Source organism: Lynx rufus, unplaced genomic scaffold, assembly GCF_022079265.1.
Source record: "Lynx rufus isolate CCGP_SWC_20201006 ecotype Redwood Valley unplaced genomic scaffold, mLynRuf1.p SCAF_7, whole genome shotgun sequence".
Taxonomy (NCBI): Eukaryota; Metazoa; Chordata; class Mammalia; order Carnivora; family Felidae; genus Lynx; species Lynx rufus.
This window is the reverse complement of record NW_025814889.1, coordinates 73,416,797-73,443,322: the sequence shown is the minus strand read 5'-3', so window position 1 is coordinate 73,443,322 and position 26,526 is coordinate 73,416,797. Positions and strand designations below refer to the sequence as shown.

The 26,526-nt window shown below is 40.8% G+C and overlaps 1 protein-coding gene across 3 annotated transcripts in view; it reads left to right on the top strand.

The window, feature by feature from the left end:
* The window catches only part of SLC38A1 (solute carrier family 38 member 1), a 70,612-nt gene that overhangs the window by 17,360 nt on the left and 26,726 nt on the right, over positions 1-26,526 (top strand). For all 3 annotated transcript variants that reach the window (XM_047065243.1, XM_047065242.1, XM_047065244.1), the window contains exons 4-5: positions 10,976-11,051; positions 11,340-11,455. In XM_047065243.1, coding sequence (XP_046921199.1) covers positions 10,976-11,051; positions 11,340-11,455 — 192 coding nt within the window. The remainder of the gene's footprint in view (positions 1-10,975; positions 11,052-11,339; positions 11,456-26,526) is intronic.

Sequence of the window (26,526 nt, the reverse complement as noted above, 5' to 3'; positions counted from 1 at the left end):
CTACTGGAATTTCGCCGCATCCCGTATCTGAGTGTGTAACACTCTCGTCTGCCCTCACCCACATACTAATCAACAATGGTCCACGTCTTATTTGCCAATGTTCCCATTTTAAAACTGCAAACACATTATTGCAAGCATCATTTATGACACAGCTTTTAAATAATAATAACAATGGGTTAGCCCCAGTGGCTCTCTGAGAAAATGTAGTAGAGAATTAGTACATGAAACAGAAAGAAAACAGAGCACGAGTGAGAGAAAGTAGGGAGGCAGATGGGAAGAGTCTGCCCTCAGAGTTCTCGGCCCCAGTTGTGACCTCAGCATATCCTTGCAGCTCTCGGGTCCTATGTTTCTTAAGTTAGAAGAGTAGGACCAGTGTCTTTTTTCTTTTTGGTTTGTTTATTTATTTATTTATTTATTTTGAGAGAGAGAGAGAGAGAGTGCAAGCAGTATAGGGGCAGAGAAAGAAGAGAGAATCTGTCAGCACAGGGCCTGACATAGGGCTCTAACCCACGAACTGTGAGATCATGACCTGAGCTGAGTGCAGACGCTTAACCAACTGAACCACCCAGGTGTCCCAGGACCAGTGTCTTTTTTAAAAAAGTGATCTGAGGCATTCTCTGACATACTGATTTTATAGCCAGCATATGTAGATCCCTTAGCAGGACGCTCTCCAGCTTGGGGCTCAGTGTTGTGGTTTGCTTGAAGAATGCAGCCCTCCTAAAAGACCAGGGGAAGAGAGCAGAGTAGACACGACCCCTTATTAGAACACCACCGATCTACACATTTGGGGGGTGGGTGTCAGAAGGAAATTGGGATCACCACCGATCTATACATTTGGGGGGTGGTCAGAAGGAAATTGGGATTGAGGAAAATGAAAACATGTCAGCTCACCAGGCATCTTTGTGGAAAGTGTTTCTGGAAATCTGCTCTGTGTTCTGATACGGTGTACAGTTGGAAGTTCAGCAAAGGACTCAGCTGCCATCATTTACAAACTCAGAAATTCCGACCCTGCCTCATCTCCCTTTTTCCCTTCCTTAAATGTTCTTAGAGGTTAAGTCTGCAACCCAGACACTTCCTCGTTATTATCCAAGTTCACTGTGTTATGATGTTTCTTATTGTTGGATGTAAATTTGCTTCTTGCACCTCTTCTGAGTAATTATCAATAATAATTACCATTTCTTGAGCACCAGGTGTTTTTACATATATTGCCATTTTTCCTTATAACATCATGCAATGCATTCTTTTGCAAATAAGGATGGTTTAAAAATGCCTTTTACAAATAAGGAAACTCAGGCTCCGAGAAATAAAGTAACTTGCCCAAGGGCACACGCAGAACTGTGAGAAATCCCTGTCGTTCTGCTCCTCTCCTGCCGCCTCTGACTATAATGCTGGGGCATTAATGAAAAAGATCGTCTTTACTGGTTTTATTTAACTCTACCAGTGCTATTTTAAGCTCTGTATACCTGGAGCGTCCCGCAGTCACTGCTGACCTCCACTTAATGGTGCATGGGATTCTAACCATTTCACAACTAGGACACTTTGGTTTGATAATGAAGCTTCATTCCCAAAGCAGTGCAAACCTGGAGGACCTTCAAGTGAGTCATTGATAATATTCAGTTTAGAATCTGAGCCAGATCTTTAAATGTTGTACTTACTAAACTGAAAATACTAAGTTTTTGAGGAGGTTACAGCTTGCAGTGACTGGAAATATCCATTCTCGCCTGTGGCTTGGGCACCTTGCCTGGGTGAGCTCACTTCCTCACAGGCTGTGACTCAGGCAGTAAGCAGCTACAGCGGGAGAGCTGGCTGGTGCTGACCACTTGCTTTGTGGAATTTGGTTCCGCTGCTGCAAATACAGTGTGAGGCATTTCTTTTCTTTAATATCCTCTCTTTCACTGACACAGTTCATGAATCTTGCTTCATTCCTGGCTCTAGGACAATTCAAATTAAAAACAGGATATGACAACGAGAAGCCAAAAAAAAAAAAAAAGGCAAATTAAAAACAAAAAAACAAAAAAGACACCCATCATGATTCCTGCAAAAGCTGTACCTAAATACCTTTCACACTTCTTGTGGCTTTTTCACATTGGTGAGAGGAAAGTAGGCTCAATTATATGAATCTAAGAGAGCCAACTCCCAAGGGAGTGAGTTTTTAGGTCACACTGCCTCTTTTTAGGAAGCTAGAGAGAATGTTGAAAACAAATGTTGGTCTCTCCTTACCTGGCATGTAACTGGTAACTTTGCCCAGAAACTCCCCACTAGGATACTATGAGAATCATCTTTTTTGGGGCACCTGGTGGCTCAGTTGGTTAAGCATCCGACTCTTGGTTTTGGCACAGGTCATGATCTCATGGTTTCATGAGTTCAAGCCCTGCATCAGGCCCTGCATTGGCATTGAAGAGCCTGCTTGGGATTCTCTGTCTCCTCCCTCTCTCTGCGCCTCCCCAGCTAGCACTGTCTTTGTCTCTCTCAAAAAATAAAAAAAATAAACTTAAAAAAAAAAAAGACTAGTCTTTTTAAGTTTAGTTAAAAATAGAGTAGAGCCATTTTGGTATTAGGACACCTGCCCTTATTCCAGTTCATTTGTTTTCTTTCATGCCCTAATTTTTGGGTTGTAGTCATAGAAAACTATACCTGAAACAGCAATTCCTTTCAAAATGTCCACTAGACCAGTAGTGGTGATATTTTAACGTGCATATGAGACACCTGGAAACCTTGTTAAAATGCAGATTCTGGTTCAGGAAGTCTGGGATGGGTCCTGACATTCTAATTTCCAGCTAGCTCCCAGGTGATGCCTTATTGTTGATCCATGGACTACACTTTAGTAGTAGCAAGCTCTAAACTTTCTAGGTGTAAGCTTAAGAGAAAGAGCCATCTTAATCATCTTTCTATTTCTTATACCTTGTAATGGTATGATATGGTATGATAATAGTGCCTGGTACAGGGTGGATGTTACAAAATATCTATTAAATGAGAGAGAGACAGACAAAGACACACACACACACACACACACACACACACACAGAACAGTTAGTGCATGGTTTGGATTTAGACTTGTATTGAATCCTGGCTCCATCAATAGATGTTGTGTGGTCTGGTGCTTCGAACCTTAGTGCCATCCCTGTGGGACAGGGATAATAATAATACCTTACCTCATGGGATCGTTGGGGAATATTAAATGCAATACTGTTATACTGTTTGTAGGTTAAAATTCAGGCTCTGCATTCAGCCAGCTCATATTTAAATCCTGGCTCAACAGTTTTAGTTGTTAGCAATGTGACTTCGGTCAAGTTACTTAATTTCTCTGAAATGGAGCTAATAATAGTACTAGCCCGTGTAATTATTGTGAAAACAGATGAGAAAACCCATGTAAAGTACTTGGCAGTGTCCGGCAATAGTAAGCCTTTTAGTATGAGAAAAGTATGTATCAATAACAGTGCAACCCTCTTTCTTTGGTAAGCACGTCTATCTTCTCCACCCCAAGGAATAATAGCATTGCTTAAGGTTTTGCATGGTGGCCGGTTATTGTTACCTTAAAGCTGTTGAAATGTTAAAGTTGTCGAAATATTAGTAGATTATTCTGTGTCCATGCACATATTCATGTATTTTAATATCTATCTACTGCTGTTCTCATCTCGATGTAGAGTTAGTGTTGTTATGACCCTAGAAGCATCTAACAAAATTTGAGTGTCTTACTAAGATTTTTCTTAAAAGAATCTGGGACAACTCTTGTCACTATGCCCTGTACTAGCCTTTGTTTTGGTCCCTCTGTATCTTTCAGAATTTATGTACTAAATATGTATCACTTGGAAGGACCCTTGAAAATTTAATTATCTTGTCTAAACCTTAGGGAAGGAGATTCCATAACTTCTTGAATTCAGTTTTCATGTCAGAAAATTCTTTCCTTTCTTTAATGGATCCTGTTCCAGTTAAAGTCTCCTTCCCCTCCTTTTTTTCTCTTTTCAGTAGAGTTTACCCATCAAGTAAGGCTTTGTTTACTTCTCAGTCTTCTCTTTATTTATTTTTAATTTTTCATTAATTTATTTTTTAATTCCAGTATAGTTAACATACAGTGTAATATTAGTTTCAGGCGTGCAATATAGTGATTCAACGATTGTATACATTTTGTACATTACTCAGTGCTCATCACAGTAAGTGCACTCTTTGATCCCAGTCCCCTATTTCCCCTATCCCCCCACCCACCTGCCCTCTGGTAACCATCAGTTTGTTCTTTATAGTTAAGAGTCTGTTTTTTTGTCTCTTTTTTTCTTTATTCATTTGTTTTGTTACTTAAATTCCACATGAGTGAAATCATGGTATTTGTCTTTCAGTGACTGACGTTGTACTTAGCATAATACCCTCTAGGTCCATTCATGTTGCAGTGAATGGCAAGATTTCATTCTTTTTTGTGGCTGAGAAATATTCCATTGTAGATATATACCACATTTTCTTTATCCATTCATCTGTGAATGGATACTGGGGTGGCTTCCATAATTTGGCTATTATAAATAATGCTGCAATAAACATAGGGGTGTGTATATCTTTTCAAATTAGTGTTTTCATATTCTTGGGGTAAATACCTGGTAGTGGAATTACTGGATCATATGGTATTTCTATCTTTAACTTTTTGAGGAACTTCTGTACTGTTTCCCACAGTGGCTGCACCAGCTTGCATTCCCACCAACAGTACAAGAGGGTTCCTTTGTTTTCACATCTTCACCAACACTTATTGTTTCTTGTGTTTTTTAATTTAAGCCATTCTGACAAGTGTGGAGTGATATCTGATTGTGGTTTTGATTTGCATTTCCCTGATGATGAGTGATGTTGATCATCTTTCCATGTGTCGTTGACCATCTGTATCGGTCTTCTCTTGAAATGCCTTCCTGTGTCTTTCATTCTTTCATGTTTTCCAGTCTCTTTGTTACCTGCTTCTTTGCTCTTGTTCTTTTTTTCTTTTCCTTTTTAATAGATTGTTAACATTTCAGGGAAGGAACTCACAAAGGTCATTTAAGTTCAACCACTCATCCCTTTTGTGTGACGAATCTTCAAATGAAACACTATAATCTAGTAAGAACCTGATTGGTGGAGATTACAATAGGAAGATTTTCTTCTTGTTGTACAACCCATCCTTAACTGGATTGTTGTTGTTGCCGATTTATTTTTGGTTTTAAATAACTGTTCTATGTTTCTCTCGTCCTTTCACACTACCTCAGTATAACGCCTACATCCTCTTTAAGGCTTTGTCTATTGAAGGTCACCACGACAGACACTGTAGGTTTTTGTTTTGTTTTGTTTTGTTTGCAGAACAATTGGCTACCTAAGAGTTGGTTGAATTCTGCTTTGTGGGTACAGACCGACCCTGTGGAAACTCTTTTTTAAATAATACCTTTATCATCTGAGACCACATGTCAAAGACACCCTTGCCCATAGCCCATTTTTAAGTCAGTAAATAGAAATTTTATTTCAGTTTCTTTGCCAGAGGTCAGTGCTTTTTAACACGCAATTGCATTTTTTAAATGGTGAGATAACAGAAACTTGTGATAAGCTGCATGACCTAGTTATTTTGAATAGACTTTTCCATTACAAAAAAAGGTTGGCTTTATTTGTTTTTAGAAAATAGTTTACAGAAATACAAAGATATAAAGAGAAAGAGGAGAACATTTTGGAACAACACAAAGAGAATAAAGAGGCGTTCTTTCAGTACTTCATTCTTACTGAGCTAGATTTCCCTGCAGCCTAAGCTACTCCATAATTCCTAAAAAGAAGATGCATATTTGGTTTGTGAAGGGTCTTCTGAGTTGCTACTGCATGGGCAGGTACATTTGGAAGGAGAGGGAGTGAGGACACCACATAACCGCTCGGGATGAAAAGTGACCTCATGGCTCAGTCTGTGCCACAGAAAAATAGTAAATAGGTCAGAGTCAGAAAACTCCATTCAGACCAGAGTATAAGAAGACTCATGGAAGATGAGGGCTTTGAACTGGGAGGACAGGGGTGCCTGGGTGGCTCAGTCAGTTAAGTGTCCAGCTCTTGATTTCAGCTCAGGTCATGATATCAAGGTTCTTGAGTTTGAGCCCTGTGTCAGTCTCTGTGCTATCAGTGCAGAGCCTGCTTGGGCTTCTGTCTCTGCCTCTGTCTCTCTCTGCCCCTCCTGCAGTCTCTCTCTATTTGTCTCTCTAAATAAATAAATAAATAAACTTTTTAAAATCTTAAAAAAAGAAAAAAATGTATTTTGAACAGGCAGAACTGCACTGGCTGAGAGGAGGGTCTCCTGAAGAGAGAGTGGATTCCGACTATAGTTGACCCTCGAACAACACAGGTTTGAACTGCACGGGTCCAATTTTTTTAGCAAATACAGTACAGTACTGGCAATAATTTTTTTTTTTATTTTTTAGAAGTTTTTATTTGTTTTTGAGAGAAAGAGAGAGAGAGAGCAGGGGAGGGGCAGAGAGAGAGGGACAGAGAGAGAATCCCAAGCAGGCTCCACACTGTCAGTGCAGAGCCTGATGCAGGGCTCGAACTCACAAACTGTGGGATCATGACCTGAGCCAAAGCCACGAGTCAGACGCTTAACTGACTGAGCCACCCAGACACCCCGGAAATAATTTTCTTAATACAGTTTTCTTTTCTCTAGCTCACTTCAGTGTAAGAATACAGTATATAATACATGTAACATACAAAGTATGTGTAATCAATTGTTTGTGTTATCAGTAATTCTTCCAGTAGGCTATTACTAGTTAAGTGTTGGGGGAGTCAAAAGTGATACGTGGATTTCTGTTGCAGACTATGAGTCTGGAGTGCCCTCTTGTCCAGAAAGAGAACAGATGCAGAATTGAATACAAGAGAGGCTAATGTCAGGGAGGAGACAAGAGCCCCAAACAGGTGTTTTGTCTCCGTATTTATTGAGGTCACAGGATATTACCCACATGGTGAGCATGAAGAAAACCAGATATTACACACGTGAGCATGGAGAAAACAGTCAGACAGTAATCATTAACTTATGTGTGTAAGAAGCAAAGGGTCTGGGGGGCAAGTGGAGTTTGTGATCAAAGCACAATAGTATATTGGCATCAGATGGAAAGTAATTTCCTGCAAGTGATATAACAAGTTACTCGTGATCCCATTATAGTATCTTGCTAGCTAACCTTGGGTGCTTTTGCCCCATGGTGGCGGCTTTCTGTCCTAAACTTCTAACCCATTTATGTAAGCAAAACCTGTTTCCCCACAGATTTCCAACTGCACAGGAGGTCAGCATTCTTAACCCCTGTGTTGTTCAAGGGTCAACTGTACTTGTTTTTCAGAGTTTTCAGTCTCTGTTCTCAAAATGCACTGGTCTTGTCTCAGGCCTCACCCCTCTTGGGAAGATCATTTTGAGAAGCAGGGGGAGCTAAGATTGGGACATTGAGACAAAATTAAATTAAGCAGTACAGGGAATCTGTACTTGAAGCTTTTTCAGTGGGGGAGCCAGTGAAGATTTTTGGGAAAACCTATTAAACCTAACCTCCGCAGAAAGTAGACTGGAAGAGGCAGAATCAGGGAGACACTTGATACACAGTGTTTTCTAATGTGCTTTTTAATGGTTACTTGCTACTGTATGTCAGTTTATCATACTCCCCCTGTAGAAGTTCCGTAAGAAAGACCCAGCAATCATGCAGGGACTTTATTCTTTATCCTTTTACGTTGCACAATATCTGACCCTACTGAAGGCCCCTGGTGTCAAGGTGTCTGCGGCCCATCCCCTGCCCACCAGTCCTCTGCCACCAGCTCTGAGTGCCGCCAGGCTAGGAACTTAGATCTGCTGTCACAGGTGTTTTATCGGTGTTTGGTTTGGTTTCTTTGAAAATGTTGGGGTTTTTCTTTTGACTTAAAAATAATAGAAATTCTTGGGGGCACCTGGGTGGCTCAGTCAGTTAAGCATCTGACTCTATTTCAGCTCAGGTCATGATCTCATGGTTTGTGAGTTCAAGCCCTGCATTGGGTTCTGTGCTGATGGCACGGAGCCTGCTTGGGATTCTCTCTCTCCCTCTCTCTCTCTCTCTCTCTGCCCCTACCCTGCTTGTGTGCTCACTTGCGCACACGCGCTCTCTCTCTCTCTCAAAATAAATAAGTAAACATTAAAAAAATAATGGAAATTCTATTTGGAAAACAGGTCCCTCCACAAGAAAGGCAAATGAGAATGCTTCTAGATGAAGATTTGGTTAGAATTGAGTTATTAAAATTAACCTGATTAAATAGAGCCTTTTACTTAATAGCAACGCTAAATAGGAGTCCATTTCACCCTGGCAAGTCCAGCACCCACTTTCTTTGGGCTGCCTGTGTGAAAAGGAAGACACCTTTCCCTTGCCCCTCTTCAGCCAGATCCGTAAACCTCAGTTCTGTGTAAAGATTTAAAATGTTAAGGACAAAAGAAGGGCCACACCAATCATTAATAACAATGCTATCCAGCTGCCAGATTGGTCTCCAAAGATACTTTCATTATGTCGTTCTCTTGCTAAGAGCCTGCAATACTATTTCTTAGGCGTCTGCCTTTAAGTTTCCTCTGGCTAGTCCCACCCAATAGAAGAAGCGCTTCCTTCTCTGGATTCCTGATCTCATCTCAGGTTTGCACAGTCAAACCTATTCTGGTTTTAGTGGCACAGTTTCTCCTGAGTTTCAGGAGACCGAGGTTTCCTTCTACCTCCTTTCGCTCTCTCACGGTAACTGGACAGGTTGTAGACACAGGCAGATGCTGAAGGGAATAAGCCAGAGATTGTGCTGCTTATATGAGGTGATGGTCCCAGAGGAAGTTTATAGTATGTATATTGCTTGTCTTTAGTTTGTCAGGGCAAAATGAAGCAAACTTGGAGAAGTAATGCCAGGGAAAAGCCAGACCTCTTAGATTAAAGATCAAAAAGGTAGGTAGCTATAGTAAACCAACATTGATGATATCTGTCTTTCATTTAAAAATGTTTTATTGTGAAATACCACATCATTCAAAACAGCTTATGAAAATCTAGTGTACGGTTTAAAGATACCTGCTTGAAAATAGTCCAGTTCAAGCGGCTTCATGTTTATTAGTGAAAAAATTCACTGTGACTAGTTCTTGCTGAGACCGGACAATGACATTTTCAGGAGAGCCTAAAAGCATCCCTAACGTGTTTTACTAATACATACAACAGTTTACCTATGAATGGCCCTTTCTTTGACAATAATAACATTTGTTTTCTTAATGGAGAATTTTCTTTTTTAATTAGAAATTTAGGCCATAAAGTTCTCATATTAACCCTGAATATATTTGATGATTCTTAGAGCTTTTTGAATTTCTGCTTCAATTTCTTAAAACATACTTTTTAAAATTTTATTTATTAATTTTTTAAAGTTTTATTTATTTACTTTTTAACGTTTATTTATTGTTGAGACAGAGAGAGACAGAGCATGAGTGGGGGAGGGTCAGAGAGAGAGAGGGAGACACAGAATCTGAAACAGGCTCCAGGCTCCGCACTGTCAGCACAGAGTCCGACGAGGGCGGGGCTCGAACTCATGGACCAAGAGTCCGTCATAGATCATGACCTGAGCTGAAGTCGGCTGCTTAACCGACTGAGCCACCCAGGCGCCCCTCTTTTTTTTTTTTTTAATTTATTTTATTTTTTTATTTTTGAGACAGAGAGAGACAGAGCATGAGTGGGGGAGGGTCAAGTTTTTTTTTTTTTATTTTTAAGAGAGAGACAGAGCATGAGCAGGGAAGGGGCAGAGAGAGACACAAACAGAATCTGAAGCAGGCTCCAGGCTCTGAGCTATCAGCACAGAGCCTGACATGGGGCTTGAACCCTCGGACTGCCAGGTCATGACCTGAGCCAAAGTCAGACGCTTAACCAACTGAGCCCCACAGGCGCCCCTGTTTTTATTTTTAATGTTTTTATGTATTTTGAGAGAGAGAGTGTGTGTGTGAGTGGGGGAGGGGTAGAGAGAGGGAGAGAGAGAATCCCAAGCAGGCTGTTAGCTAGGAGCCCAGCACAAGGCTCGAACTCACAAACCTTGAGATCATGCCCTGAGCCAAAATCAAGAGTCAAACGCTTAACCAACTGAATCACCCAGGCGCCGCTCCAGTATTCTTTTAAATGCCAGCTTTATAGGGCATCTGGGTGGCTGTTGGTTAAGCATCCGACTCATGGTCTCATGGTTTGTGAGTTCGAACCCCACATCAGGCTCTCTGCTGTCAGTGCAGAGCCCACTTTGGACCCTCTGTCTCCTCTGCCTCTCTCTCTCTCTCTCTCTCTCTCTCTCTGTCTTTGCCCCTCCCCCACTCTCAAAAATAAATAATCATTTAAAAAAATAAATGCCAGCTTTATAGTATCCTTGACATTACCTAATTTTCAGTTGGAGAAAAATCTACATAAAAGTTAACTTGTATCGTGTATAGTCATTTATTAGTATTGAATGATTCGAATCTGAATGATTCGAGATTATAGTTCTTTTTGATTTAGGGTTGTCTTTCATTTCATCTCAGGATGAGCACCTGCTGTTAATAGTGTTTTGTAGTAAGTACAGTGAGGGGTATAAAAACAAATGAGGTGGGGCCCCTGGGTGGCTCAGTCAGTTGAGCGTCCGACTTCGGCTCAGGTCATGGTCTCGTGGTCTGTGAGTTCGAGCTGTCAGCACAGAGCCTGGAGCCTGCTTCGGATTCTGTGTCTCCCTCTCTCTCTGCCCCTCCCCTGCTCATGCTCTGTCTCTGTGTCAAAAATAAATAAACATTAAAAAAAAATTAAAAACAAATGAGGCAAAGTATCTGCCCTTGGGACACTCATAGTTTACTTGGTAAAACAAGAGTGTAAACAACTAATACTGGCAAGGGACAAAGCAAAATAAAACAGGTGGTTGAATAGGGCTGTAAACTCTTAAGTAATTGACTGATAACTTTCCCTGTGTGATGTTTTGATAAGTAATAATGTTAACCTTCAATTATTGTGAAATTAAATTATTCTGCATGTCTTTACAGCAAATTTATTTCTGATCGCGAAAGTAGAAGAAGTCTCACTAACAGCCACTTGGAAAAAAAGAAATGTGATGACTATGTAAGTGTCATTATAATAAAGTTTGCTTATTTGTTTGAATCCCATAAATTGGGACAGGTGTTTTTAATGCACGTAGCATCCTACCAAAAGTATAGCTATTTATATTCCCCAGGATATTCCATGGACCCTGTGTGTTTTCTCCTGAAACCCATTTTGGAAAATAACCAGACCACTAAACAAGTATTTCTTGAATTTTATTTCTGCACTGGTTCCTAATAGTGCTTTAAAGACTTTGACATGATGAACTTTCTTGGGGATGGTTTTGCTTATGTTTGTCTCTGTGTTTAGATTCCAGGAACAACCTCCTTAGGCATGTCTGTTTTTAACCTAAGCAATGCCATTATGGGCAGTGGGATTTTGGGACTCGCCTTTGCCCTGGCAAACACCGGAATTCTACTTTTTCTGTGAGTGTTGACAGTGGTGTAATTTCCATTTTAAAACTGTATTTTCTGTATGTTCCTGTTCATGTACAGAAGACACTGGAAATATTTCCAAGTAGTTTTTATTTCATTTTATGTTTTTACTAACTTGGCTAAGTTGTGAGTACATACTTTTATATTGTTTATTGGAATGATTTTCCAAGTTGCACCTAATGTTTATAAGAAAGTGGAAGGAGAAAATCTTTTCATTAATCAAAAACACCAAAATAAGCATTTATAAAAAGGATTAAAAGATTTCAAGATAGCATTTTTTGGTATTTTTGGATTCTTTACCTGTCATTTTAAATCTCAGCTAAAAGGTCAAAATATTAAGAGGTATTTAATCCAACCACTCACCACTTCGGTGTTTGGATTGCAGTGGAACATGTACTATATCCAAAGGTGATTGTAAATTTGTTTGTAATAAATAGCCAAGAAGCACAGATGAGAAATTAGCATGTACTTTTCTCTGAGAGTTAGTTAAAAGAAATTAGGCAATTTTGTTTTTAAATAACTTTTTCTCACACTGTTGAATGGGATTTTCTGCAAATGTACAGAGAGCTTATTTTTAGTTGGAACAAGATGAAAACAGACATAGAATTTATACCAGGAAAATTCTCACCCAGCCTGATTCCCTTCTCAAACCTCTAAGGAGTGTCAGGGGTGTTTTGCCTGATGAGGCAAGGAGGACATTCTCTTCTTCCAGCCTTTTCCCCACAAGACTACACTCACGTCTTTGTTGGCCTTGCTGAGTAGTCTGTATCCCTGGGTCGTTTAGATAGGAGCATCATCTATGCTTGGAAGCAGTGACCGAAATGGCTAGTAATCCTACAAATTGTGTATATACCTTTAGAAAGACTTAGAAAACTGCAGTGAAAGTACATTGTTACCCATTCCATTACTCAGGGATCAGTGATGTCCAGCCATGCTGTGCCATACTGGTCAGTAGCAGTAGGGATTAATACTCTTTATAAATTAAAAAAAAAAATGTTTTTATTTATTTTTGAGAGATAGAGCACTAGCTGGGGAGGGGCAGAGAGAGAGGGAGACACAGAATCCGAAGCAGGCTTCAGGCTCTGAGCTCTCAGCACAGAGCCCGATGCGGGGCTCAAACTCATGGAACTCGTGAACTGCGAGATCTTGACCTGAGCCGAAGTCAGACGCTCGACCAACTGAGCCACCCAGGCGCCTCTAGGGATTAATACTGTTATGTGTAAATCACTAAAGATGTCCTTCCTAGACTTAAAACTCTGTATAGGACAGTAAATTCAATGCATTTCTTCTTTATTGTCCATCCAACTCAGTAAATCCAACTGTAGCCTCTTCTCTTTATTGCCCTGGGTGGATCTTTCTATGTAGCCTTTCTGTTTATGTATATCTTGAGCCAGGTGCCAGGTTTTAGGGTAAAATGATAAGAGTTGGACAAAATATTTCTCTGGCGATTTTTTTATTGGTATCTGTGGAATTCTGACTCTCTGACGATGCCACGGGGTGGCTTGTGCAGCTGCGCTTGTGGTTTTCAGAGCAGTGGCAGGAGACACCTGACTGCTAGTCCCAATTCCTCTTCTAAATGGCTGTGTAGTCTTAAGCAAGTGACTTGGCCACTCTGAGCTTCAGTTTCCTATTCTGTAAAACAAGGAAATTGCCCTAGAAAAATCTCAGAACCCTGCCAACCTCCGAAACCCTATGGTTCTGTGACTAATTTTAGTTATTCCAAAGCTGGAAATATGTTCAGCTCAGAAATGTGTTTTACATTGATTTACTTTTTCTTTTCTTTTTTTTTTTTTTTTAGTTACTGCAGTATATCAAGTAGTTAGTTCTATGTTTAACATAGTGAAGCGTCCATTCTTTGATGGTGGTAACAACAGCAACTCTTGCAGCTCTTACTTTGTAGCAGGTACTATTCTTAAGTGTTCTCTGCTGAATCCTTGCAAGTTTGTGAGATAGGTCCTATTAGTACTTCCCTGCTTGATGGATGAGGGAACCAAGACAGAGAGAACAGACTTTTAGTTTGGAATCTCTCTTTGTCACCATTCTGGGAATCCCCTTCACCTCTCTTCTCTGCTAGATCCCTTCCCTTGTTCCCCATGTTCCATTTCTTCCTCTTTCTGAATGTTCTTCCTTTTGTTGCTGAGAAGGGATGAATAGAAATAATTTTTTGAGGCCTCCATGTCTGCAACATGACTTTATTCTGACTTCACCTTTGATTGGCAGTTTGGCTGGATATAGAACTCTATATTGGCAGTAAGTTCCTTTCAGAATTTTGAACGTATTGCTCCCTTGTTTTCCGGTCTCTTCTGGCGTGAAGTCCCATATCCTCCTGATTCCCGGTCCTTGTATAGCCAGGGTTTTTGTTTTATTTTATTTTGTTTCTGGAAATTTGTTGAATCTCTTTGTCCCCCATGTTCTGCAGCTTTACAGTGATGTGTCTTGATGTGGGCCTGTTTTCATCCATTGTGTCAGGCTGTTGGTACATCCTTTTCTTTTGGAAGTTCATGGTCTTCAGTTTGGGGACATTTTCTAATATGTTTTTAACATTTATCTATTTTTGAGAGAGAGAGACAGAGGCTAGGGAGGGAGGGACAGAGAGAGAGAGGGAGACACAGAATCTGAAACAGGCTCCAGGCTCTGAGCTGTCAGCACAGAGCCTGACATGGGCTTGTACTCAAAAACTGTGAGATCATGACCTGAGCCAAAGTAGGAAGCCTAACTGACTGAGCCACCCAGGTGCCCCAGGGGACATTTTCTTATACACTATTGTGTTAATGAATTTCTTCCTCCTCTTTCCCCTTTTTACTCTTTCTGGAACTACTCCCCAGATTCTGGACCTTTCTGGACTTGTCCTCTAATTTTTATTCTTTTCTTAAATTTTCATTTTGATAATTTTTCTCTGTAGTTTCTGGAATATGTGTAGTTTCTGGAAAATTTTTTCCCAGCTCTTTACTGAATATTATTTCTGTTATTATTTTTTTATTTACAGGAGCTTTTTTTTTTTTTTAAATTTTTTTTTTTTCAACGTTTATTTATTTTTGGGACAGAGAGAGACAGAGCATGAACGGGGGAGGGGCAGAGAGAGAGGGAGACACAGAATCGGAAACAGGCTCCAGGCTCTGAGCCATCAGCCCAGAGCCTGACGCGGGGCTCGAACTCACGGACCGCGAGATCGTGACCTGGCTGAAGTCGGACGCTTAACCGACTGCGCCACCCAGGCGCCCCTACAGGAGCTTTTAAAAAATTCTTGGAATGTTCTTTTTTGATATTCTATTATTTTGTTTTATGATTTCAGTGTATTCTCCAAGGATTCTAATGACAGTTTTCCTCTTTTACGAAAAATTTTGAACATAAAGTAGAAAGAATAGTATGAGATTCCCATGTTCCCGTCATCTCCTGGCCTCACTTATTTAATCATCCACCTCACCTAGATTCTCTCAAAGCAAATCCCAGCTCTCATATCATTTCATCCATAAATATTTCAGTATATTTCTCATTATATATATATATGTGTATTACATATATGTATGTATTACATATGTATACATATGTATATTTATTACATATATATATGTATTGCATATATATGTGTGTGTGTATATATATGTATGTATGTATATATATATATACATACATATATAATAGACTACTAAAACATAACCATAATAGCTGTACCTAAAAATTATCAACAGTTCCTTAATATCATCAAATAGCCAAACAATATTTGAATCGCCTGTTTATCTCATTTTAAAAAAACCAATTGGATTTTCCAAATCAGTACTCAGATAAAGTCCATATAGTGCAATTGGTTGACATGTGTTCTAATTTCTTTTAATCTATAGGTTCCCCCAATTCTCTCTCTCCTTTGTATTCTATTCCATATATTTGTTGAAGAAACTGGGCCATTTGTCCTATAGAGGTCCCACAGTCTGAATTGTGCTGATTGTATCTCTGTTGCAAGTTCATTTTTGGTTTGTTTGTTGGCTTTAGACTCTATCTTTCATTTTGGAATCCTTCCTCAGATATCAGGTGGTCCTTCTTTGTCTGTTATATTTAAAAATAAGGGATGGGGGAAACCAGCCTAATTCAAGCCCGGCACAGGTGAGTGGGAGCTTGTTGGCAATAGCTTCACTTAAAAGGGTTGTCTACAGCCCTTTACTTGGGGAACCACCAGTGTCAGTAACTCTTTCGCTGTTTCAGATTGCCCAGCATCTTCCTGTCTCCTGCCGGAGGGTCTGAGCATTTCTGCCATCTTTCTGGGAACCAAGGTGGGGGTAGGGCTTGTGGTGAATATCTCACTTGCATGTGTTCACCGAATCCCAGCTTTCATGACAGTACCCACTCCCCAACAAGTTGTATTGAGTCCCTCACCCAGAGACCTATATTTTATACTTTCTAGAGAATGTATCTTCACATATATACTTCTGCCAGATGGAGGGGGAGCAATCATAGCTTTACAGAACAGGGGCCTGGTCTGGGGAATCTCACTATCTCTTGAAGATCCCCTTTATTCTAGCTCATCCCTTCCAGTGTTCCCTATTTCCAGTAATGCCCTCAGGGCCTTTTGAGAATTCTGTGGTGAAAATTAGATTGGTCTTGGCTTTCTCCACTGCTAATTTAAGGTTCAGCTTTGTCTGCTTTCCAGTTCTGAAATTTTGTTATTATTGTCCTCTCATGCTCTTAGGAGGGAGCAGGAGTAAGTTCTTGTATTCAATCTACCATTCCTAGAATTCAGTTGACTTTTAATTATAGTGATTCAGGGATAATTGATCTTTTGTCTCATGACTCTTTAGTTTCCAACTGAAGCAAAGAACTGGAAAAACTTGACTCTTATGGTTGCAGGAAGACTTCCCCCACATAAAATTATTATAGATCATTTGGTTATTTGCAAGATGCATGAAAAGCGGGCGCAACAAATCATCAAGTGAAAGCTCACGAAGGTAGCTGTATAAAGACCCAAACTTAAAGTTTTTCACAAAATGTAGAACAAGGACTCACTCTGTGTGTTGTAAAACCAGCTGCTCCTACAGCTGCTCAAAGCCAAGAAGCAGTTGGCAGGATCAAGATATTTCATCTGGTACAAGGCCCTGTTCCAGACTCATATTAGCCAACATGGAAAAAGAGTCCAAGCCTGTCCAAACTTCTTTAGAAAAGCAGCCGGAAGGCTCCTCCGAGTCTCCCTGAGGCTGGGTGCGGAGCTCTTCACTGGAGTCATCTGAAAACTTGCGGGAGTGATTTCTTTTTCTTGGATGAGTTTGGGGCTCATTTTTTTTTTTTGACCTAACCATAATGGCTGTCATCCCTGTTTAACACACATCTGATTCAGTTGGATTCGGTGAACTCTGCCCTGTTGTAAGAATACAGTTCAGTTTTGTGTTTTCCTGAATTCTGAAGCCCTATAATTCCATCTGAGGAACAGGAGGTATGGGAATGGGGAATCTCAGCTGACCGTTGTTCTGACAGTAGGTGTTCTCTGTTGGAAACAAAACGGGGCCGTACCCAGAGGCAGCCGTTTGGGGATGTGCTGAGGCACAAGTATCTCAGGGTAAAATGCACCCACTGAATTGAGTTTTCCTAAGAGTGGTTATCCTAGGAAAATGCAATGGGTGCTGAAGAATCTTCCACCGTAACTTCCTGTTCTACCACTGATTTTTTTTTTTTTTACATAGTTTCTCCTTAACTCTGTCATAGCCAAAGTGGCATCAAAAGTAAATATTGGCATGTAAAAATGGCAGGTTTTGTTTTTATTTCACTTTACCATCTCCCTCACTCTGGCCCAAAACGGGAAAGTTACATTTCTTTTTTTTTTTTTTTTTTTCAACATTTATTTATTTTTGGGACAGAGAGAGACGGAGCATGAACGGGGGAGGGGCAGAGAGAGAGGGAGACACAGAATCGGAAACAGGCTCCAGGCTCTGAGCCATCAGCCCAGAGCCTGATGCGGGGCTCGAACTCACGGACCGCGAGATCGTGACCTGGTTGAAGTCGGACGCTTAACCGACTACGCCACCCAGGCGCCCCATATTTCTAAAGATATCTATTAAAGGCATACATTATATAGAAAGTTAATGTCTTTAGAACGTATCATCTCATAGTAGTAGGTAAATGAGAGGTTTATTAAACTACACAGAATCTGACAAAGCAATAAATGCTTTATGTTTTCCCATAACTTCTTAGCAGGTGTTATTGTTTATTATTATTTTAATAATGTAGCCCTTAGGTATAAAACCACGAAAAAGAAGAATGTAATTCAGGATACTTCTGAGAGCTCAATGATGTCATCATTTATTGTAAACAGTGCGTTTTTAAACCATCTGTTTGAAATATAATTCTAAAACAACATAACAATCTATGTAGACAATAGTTTAAATTTTATTATGGTTCATTACAACTCCAGACTTTTTTGAGTCTTGTTTTCTATTTTCTATGGCTGTAAGGATACAAAAGATAAATAGCTAAAAACACTTTGAAAAGTGGCACGCAAGAAGATTATGTACTGTTCCAACCTTATAGGGCTGCTATGAGAGAGTGTGTGGGTGTGTGGGTGTGGGTGTGTATGTTGTGAGTGTGTGTGTGAGGGAGAGAAAGAGACGAAGAGAGTACCAGTAATGTAACACCTGGTATTCAGTAGCACTATATAGTAAGTATTTGCTGAAGTATTAATTAGGTAGTCACTAAATAACGGTTAACATTTATTGAACACTATTCTACTTGCCATATTATCTCATTTAATCTTCATCACCAGTCAGAAGTATTAGCTCCATTTTACAGATGAAGTAACTGAGGCTTAATAACTACTTAGCAAGTTGGGGAACCAGGGTTCCATCCAGGCTTTCTTGACTCTAGAACCTGTGTGATCTAAAACTATATACTATAAAACTAAAACTATATACTGCTTGGGTTCCTGGCTGGCTTAGTTATTAAAGTGTCTGACTTCGGCTTAGGTCATGATATCATGGTTCATGAGTTCGAGCTCCACATTAGGCTCTCTCCTGTCAGCACAGAGCTTGCTTTGGACCCTCTGTCCTCCTCTTTCTCTGCACCCCCCTCTTCTCCTTGTGTGCTCTCTCTCTCTCTCTCTCTCTCAAAAATAAACATTAAAAAGAAAAAGGGACAAAACACTATACTGCCTTTTAGTGATGCCTCTTCCATAACCAAATTTGCATTATTACTGTACATCACAAGAGAAATTTTATTCTTATCAATAGATACTAGCAAGTTAATATTTTAGCTTTAAAATCACTTTGTATAGGAGGGCACTTGTTGTGATGAGCACTGGGTGTTATATGTAAGTAACGAATCACTAAATTCTACTCCTGAAACCAATACTATATGTTAACTAACTTGAATTTAAATAAAATCTTGGAAGAAAAAAAAAAAATAAAGTCATCTTGTGTAATCTGTCAGTATTCCTGGATTATTTTACTGTTTTGAAAAGAACCATTGTAATGGAAATAGTTCTGCAATATCAAATGCACCAAATTGTAGATCAGCAGTGGTCAAGTTCCTGGTCACAGCCAGTAAAATATATGCCTAAAGTATATTATAAAACCAATATAACTTCTGAACTGCTTCATATTTGTCATATCTACACCTGACTTGGTCTCATGTGGCTATTTAAGATTTCCCACTGTCTTCGTGAGCCCTTGGATTTAATTCCTTCCAAAGATTTAAATTTTCTTCCTGAGAATTAAAACACAAGTACTAGCAATGTCAGATGATGCCAAGTCCATTATTAGGGAATTGCTTACATAATCATAGTAGTTCTATAAAATAAAATATTAGGCTACTATGTCAAAGAGTAAACTAGATTTATATGTACTGGTGTGGAAAAATTTCCCCGGAATATTATTATGTGAAAAAACCTGAATGCTGGGTGGAAGTGAGCAGAGAGGGAGACTGTATATGTATATACCCTACAGACTAGTTGGGAGGGCACATAAGCAAGCTGTGGACAGTGGATACTTCTGGAGAGTGACACGGGGTCTAGGGTGGAGCAGAAGTGCAAAGTTTACACTCTTTGTATTTTCTTTCTCTCTCTCTTATTTTTTTATTTTTTATTTATTTATTTTTTTTTTCAACGTTTATTTATTTTTTGGGACAGAGAGAGACAGAGCATGAACGGGGGAGGGGCAGAGAGAGGCAGACACAGAATCGGAAACAGGCTCCAGGCTCCGAGCCATCAGCCCAGAGCCTGACGCGGGGCTCGAACTCACGGACCGAGAGATCGTGACCTGGCTGAAGTCGGATGCCTAACCGACTGCGCCACCCAGGCGCCCCTCTCTCTTTTTTTTTTAAAGTAAAGTTTATTTATCCTGTGAGAGACAGAGAGAATGCTAGTGGGGGAAGGGCACAGAGGGAGAGAATCCCAAGCAGGCTCCAAGCTGTCAGCACAGAGCCTGATGCAGGGCTTGAACTCATGAACCATGAGATCATGACTGGAGCTGAAACCAAGATTTGGATTCTTAACCAGCTAAGACACCCAGGTGCCCCTGTATTCTCTTTTCTACCATGTGTTTTTGGGGACGAATCTAGTTGGAAAAAAACCTTGTGTTTTAGAGAACTTAAAACCAATGCAATAAGGCTTTTTTTCTTCCCTCTTGCCTACAGAAAACTTGAGGAAAAACAGATTTTCAGTGTTGATGTTTAGACCACGAGAGCGAGAATAAGCCGTTGGTGCTGTGACACCCGTTCCAAACTATATTTTCTTTTTTTTTTTTTTAATTTTTTTTTTCAACGTTTATTTATTTTTTGTGGGACAGAGAGAGACACAGCATGAACGGGGGAGGGGCAGAGAGAGAGGGAGACACAGAATCGGAAACAGGCTCCAGGCTCTGAGCCATCAGCCCAGAGCCCGACGCGGGGCTCGAACTCACGGACCGCGAGATCGTGACCTGGCTGAAGTCGGACGCTTAACCGACTGCGCCACCCAGGCGCCCCCCAAACTATATTTTCAACCCCATCTCCCTTTAGATTGCCTCCCTTTCAGCTACACTAATCCCCTTCTTTTCTGTAAAGGTCACCTGCACTGTCCTCGTCACCTTGATTTTTTCACCTCTCTATTCCCATGCCCGTCTCTGCTGCTGAATGCCAATAGGCCTGTAAAGCCCAGTTGGATTCTATCTCCAAAAATGTTTTCCTGATCCTCCTACGTGCAGGGGAAGCTCTCCCTCTCTTGTGTTTCCAGTGTAATCTCTACCTTTCTAATTACAAGTATTACTTCCATTAATTAGGCATATATTTTACCTTCCCAATTGAACTCTGAGCCCTACAAGAGCAGGACTAATGTCTAATTCTTCCTTGTTCAAACATCCCCTCTGCCCCGACAAGATCTAGAATAGTTGCTTGCATATAAGATGATGCTCAATAAAGTTTCATTGAAATGAATGAATGAATGAATGAATATATAAGAATTAGATTTTGCAAAACAAAAAACAAGGCTTTAGGGCAAAACAAGGGCTCTCATAATTATTGCAGACTTATCAGAGGGAAAATATCAACCAAAACCCTTAGTTCACCCTCAAATTTGAAATGGGCTTTGGAGATGTAATGATAATAACAAGGTTAGCACGGGACTCACCACAAGTGATTACTTGGTTACTTTCCTGGGATTGCCTCCTTCATGTGAAAATTCTAAATAGTTCAGAGGCTGTTAAATACTGTAAGAGGTTGGTATTGCGTTGCTAAAAGGGCATTTGTTGTTAAATTGCTACTTGCAAAAAGGACAGTAATTGTCATTTTTAGTTTACAGCAATTACCTTCACTTTGTGGTTGAGTGTTTGCCTCAATTGTAGGTGAATTCTCTCTGTCTATTTCTTAATATTTACCTTTGTGGAGCGTTTTTTTCATTATCCTTCCACCAAAAAGATGCAACATTGTATTACCTATAATTACAGTGTTTACAAACATACCAGTAAATAGCCATGCCAGTAAGGGTAAATCAAAAATATAAGGATCTCTGTAAACCAAGATCAGACTTCCAGGGGCCTTCGCCTACATAAAGGAAGACAGAAATGGAATTGGAACCAGAGACCCATCAGCACAGTGCCCTAAGTCCTGTTCATGTCTTACAGGTATTTCATCATTATTATCCTGTCACCAAAAATGGGCTTCTCCTGATATCAGGAGGCTTGCATAAGGCTTACATAAGTGCCTCAGCATAGCTCTGAAGTCTGCATCTTTTCCAGCAAATTCTATGAGGTCGGGTGAGATTGCAGCACAGCTTCACAAATATGTACTCTGCACGTTCAAGAACCGCCATTGCTTCGTTACTTTATGTAGATTCCCAAAAGTATGAATCACACTCGCCAAGAGGGTCACTTTGCTCTTAGCAGTAATGAAGATGGTCTGTGTGGCTATTTATCAGGTTCTTCCTTGTAAATGTTAAGTTGTCTTCCCCTGTGCGCTCCTAAGCCGGCAGTTCTTTGCCTCTTGAGGAGAGACGACGCTGGATCTTGTGATATAAAAATGATGCGATTAAAGAGGAAGTCAATAGGGAAGCCCTGCTCTTCCAGTGATCCTGGGAGGCCCATCCGTATAGTCACACTCATCTACCCTCTTGTCAATCAGTTACTTGTTTTTAAAATTCTTTGAGTTATAGTCACCGTTCCTTAGAAATGATCTGAAGAGAAAATTGTTGCCCTTCAGCTGGCAGGGAAAATCACTGGCATCAGAACCTCTTGTTTGGGAATAATAATGCTGGAAGGGGAGAAGTGGCACATTCAGGCTTGCCAACATTTGAAATACATGTAGAAAGGACAGTGGCAGTGCCATTGAACTCTATTGAAATGCATTGGATTAAGAAGCTTTTCAGAAATAGGGAAATAGGAAAGTGGTTAATGTTGTGCTTAAAACGAGTGCCTCTTTTCTAAACGGAGAGCGTTGGCAAGCGTAGGAGAGGAGTCCCACCCATTGTTTTTAAAAGTTGAGCAGTTATGCTTAGTTGGTGAGTCATCTAAGATGTGTCTGATAAGGGGTTCCGAGAAGGCAGTTCTCGGGGCCCCCAGAGAGGTGGGCGTGTGTGTGCAGCGCGCGGGCGCAAGAGCATGTGCGGAGAGTGGGCTCCGTCCTATCGACACTGAGTTGCACCTGCTGTCGGGCAAGGACGAGGACCCAAGGAGAAGAGCATGGCCTCTATTTTGTAGCACTGTGTTTTTCGTAGCCTGCAAGAGGCAACTTAAGTGTACTCTCTAAGGTCTTACCGGTGTTAATACCTCCATGATGCACACGGCCTTTTCGTTCACTTTCCTGGGTTGCAGTAGCCCAGATGTGTATCCGCACTGCAGGTCAGCATAGTTCAGAAATTGGGATTTCCGAGTTAGCTTGAACTTTTACTACTCAGAGTGGTAGTTGGTTTAGTAGAGTGGAAAACCGCCCTGGTGTGGGCCAGTTAGTTTTGCCTTGTTCTATGACCACAAGCTTCACCTCACATCAGGTACGTCGTATCAGTGATCTACGTCTATACCCAGGGGTTGGCAAACTACAACATACTGACCAAAACCTCTTTTGACCTGCAGCCTCTTTTTTTTGCGTGGCTTGCTGACTGAGAATAGCTTTTACTTTTTTTAAGAGTTAGAAAAAAAAAGAAGCTAGTTATAAAGTATACGTGTGTCATGGGATCTTTAGAACAACCCCTAGTTATCATTCCTGTTTTATAGGTAAAGAAACTTAAGACTCACGAGGCTAAGGAACTTGTTAGGATGACAGTGTGATTGGTGGTGGGGCTGGGGAGGGAGGGGAACAAGCCCCTGGTGTAGTCCTCTGAACTCTTCCATCTCTCCTTAAATGTGAATTGTTACCAAGGAAACAGAATAATGGGGGGGCACCCGGGGGGCTCAGTCTATTTTGGGTCTGACTCTTGACATCCGCTCAAGTCATGACTTCATGGTCATGGGATAGAGCCCCACATAGGGCTCTGCCCTGAATGTGGGGCCTGTTTGGGATTCTCTCTCTCTCTCTCTCTGCCCCTCATCTCCCACGTTACAGAACAAAGAAATAAACATTAAAAAAAAAACGAGAGAGGGGGGCGCCTGGGTGGCTCAGTAGGTTAAGCCTCCGACTTCGACTCAGGTCACGATCTTGCAGTTCATGGGTTTGAGCCCCATGTTGGGCTCTGTGCTGACAGCTCAGAGCCTGGAGCCTGCTGGGGACTCTGTGTCTCCCTCTCACTGCCCCTCCCCCTCCCTCCCTCCCTCCCTCCCTCCCTCTCTCTCTCTCTCTCAAGTGAATAAACATTAAAAAAAAAAAAAAAGAGTAGGAAAGTATGAATGAAGCTCCAGATCCACCATTCCTGCTGGAGTGGAAGTCCAAAATACCCACCCCAAACAGCACACACCTTTATTTAATGGTTATATGGCGTTTTCTGTCACTCAGGAGATACATTTTAAGAATGTGATAAAGAGGGCATCACTTTGAAAAGTAAGGATCTAGGTTTGAGGGGAAAGGAAGCTAGTTATTCTTGTGGAGTGGAAGAAGAGGAAGGAGGACATGTCAAGTTATAAAGGGAGAGCTCATAAAACCCACAACCCCCTCTAAGGACTGGAGGCAAAAACAGGAAGTGGTGGTGGTGCACAGTTTTCTTTCTTACCAGTACAGCTTCCTCATTTAAAGTCAGACCTCCTCCTAAATTTTTTACCTCTTAAAGCACTAACTAAACCAACAAGTTCTATCTGCATACCTCTTTTCAATACTTTTTTTTTTTAGGATTATACTAGATATTATTTGATTTGGTCATCAGTGAGACATATTTCTTTCATTAGACAAAACAAAATACTTAACCAGCAGTGAGGTTAGTTTAAGAGCAACTTTGCACCAATTTAGACTTACCTACGAGGAAATAAATGGAAGGAATTGTACAAAGAATTTATCCCTGCCTGTTCCTGGCTCAGCCTTTAAAAACCATCCCTTTCATTCCCTAGTTTAATGTGTAAATATTACAAATAATTGCATGCTATCAGACCTGGTGTGCTGGTCCTCTGCTCCTTAGAATGTTGAAAGTCAATCAGGATCTAATGATAAAAAGTGCACTTTGGGATTGAATATTTACATTTTTGCTTCTTTTTCTTTTCTTTTCTTTTCTTTTCTTTTCTTTTCTTTTCTTTTCTTTTCTCTTTTCTTTCCTTCCTTCCTTCCTTCCTTCCTTCCTTCCTTCCTTCCTTCCTTCCTTCCTTCCTTTTCTTTTTCATGTTTATGTATTTAATTTGAGAGAGAGAGAGCAAAAGAGAGCACATGAGCAAGAAAGGGGCAAAGAGAGAGAGACAGGGAGAATCCCAATAGGCTCCATTCTGTTAGCCCAGTGCAGGGCTCGAACTCATGAACTGTGGGATCATGACCTGAGCTGAAAAAATCAAGAGTTGGATGCTTAACTGACTGAGCCACCCAGGCGCCCCTCTGCTCCTTTAAAGTATTTTGTGAGCTCTTTAAATGAAATAGGGACAATATTAATGAATGACCTTGGGGGTTTAAACAAATGCAACTCTTCCCCCTCCCCCACAAAAAAAGTTTCGAATAATAATACTATCATTTGAAATATTTTTCATTTTAATACTATTACTGTAAAAGTAAGATAATCATTAAAGACCATTTTGAAAGTACATAAAATAAATTAAGTGTAAAGAAATCACCTAGAGTCTCACTGTTAGAACAGGCTCTGGTAACACTGTGGCGTATTTCATTCCAAGTTTTTTTGTCTTTGCTTAGGTTTTACCTTTTATTTTTTTTTTAATTTTTTTTTTAACGTTTATTTATTTTTGAGACAGAGAGAGACAGAGCATGAATGGGGGAGGGGCAGAGAGAGGGAGACACAGAATCCAAAACAGGCTCCAGGCTCTGAGCCGTCAGCCCAGAGCCCGACGTGGGGCTCGAACTCACGGACCGCGAGATCGTGACCTGAGCTGAAGTCGGACGCTTAACCGACTGAGCCACCCAGGCGCCCCAGGTTTTACCTTTTATACTCTCATTCTTCTGTGGACATTTGACTTTGGCAGACAATATAGCATAGTGGGTAAGGACTTTGGAATCAGACTATGAGGGTTTGGGGCTCTGATGCCAGCTGTGTGACCTTAGACAAATATTTACCCTCTCTGAACTTCGATTTCCTTATCTGTAAAGTAGTAATAGTACTACCCATAAGTGAAATATTTAATAAAAAAAGGGCTTAGTGGGGGCCTGGCATAGTGGAAATATGCTAAATTTATTATTGGTAATGATCAGTGAAGTGTTTTAGTAATTATATTGAGTCCCTATTAAAGTTCTAGGAAATGCATTTGTATACAAAAGATAATTTTGAATTTTCCAAAATATTTAAAATTTTCACTGAATTAGGGACTCAGACACCTCATTCTTCTCTCCTCACTTTCAGGGATGTCTCCTTCCATCTGGGCTCTCATTAAATAGACAATCCTTCCTCTTGTCTCCTTCTGCTGGCATGCACCACCCTACCTCTGCAGTTACCCGCCGGACATCCTACTACTGACCACAGCCCCCTCCAGTTCCAGGCTCCTCCCTTGGATATTGCCACTGTGCCTGTCCTCTACTGTCATGGAGAACCTCTGGACTGTGCTGCTTTTCCTGTCCCATGTAGCTGTCACAAGCCCTTCACTTGAAAACCCCTCTCTTTCCCACACGCTAAAATTCCCTTCTCCACTGGCTCTCTGTCACACTAGCTGGAAACCCCCCGAAACTGAGCTCTATCTCACCACACAGATGGGTAACACTTTCAATTCCTCCTCAGTTGGGTTCTCCATGCTGCCCAACCCTTCCCTCATCCCCAGCTAGCGCTCTGCTCTCTGTGTTTTTAAATCCTTACTCACCTCATTTTGATACTTCCCTTCGGAGGAGTTGGCAGGGAGGGGATGGAAGAGTAGGGAGAGTTAGTGGAGATTAGAGATGAGGGAAAAGTGGAGAGGGGGAAGACAGGAAGGGGGAGACAGTTTGGAAAGGTAGGACCAAGGGAAGGGGTAGAAGAGAGTGAGGGAGAGACCAGTAATAAGGATAAGGACTGGAGAAAGATGGCAGGCCAGAAAACAATATGTTTCCTACAGTTTGTCCAATTCCCTTGTATTGGA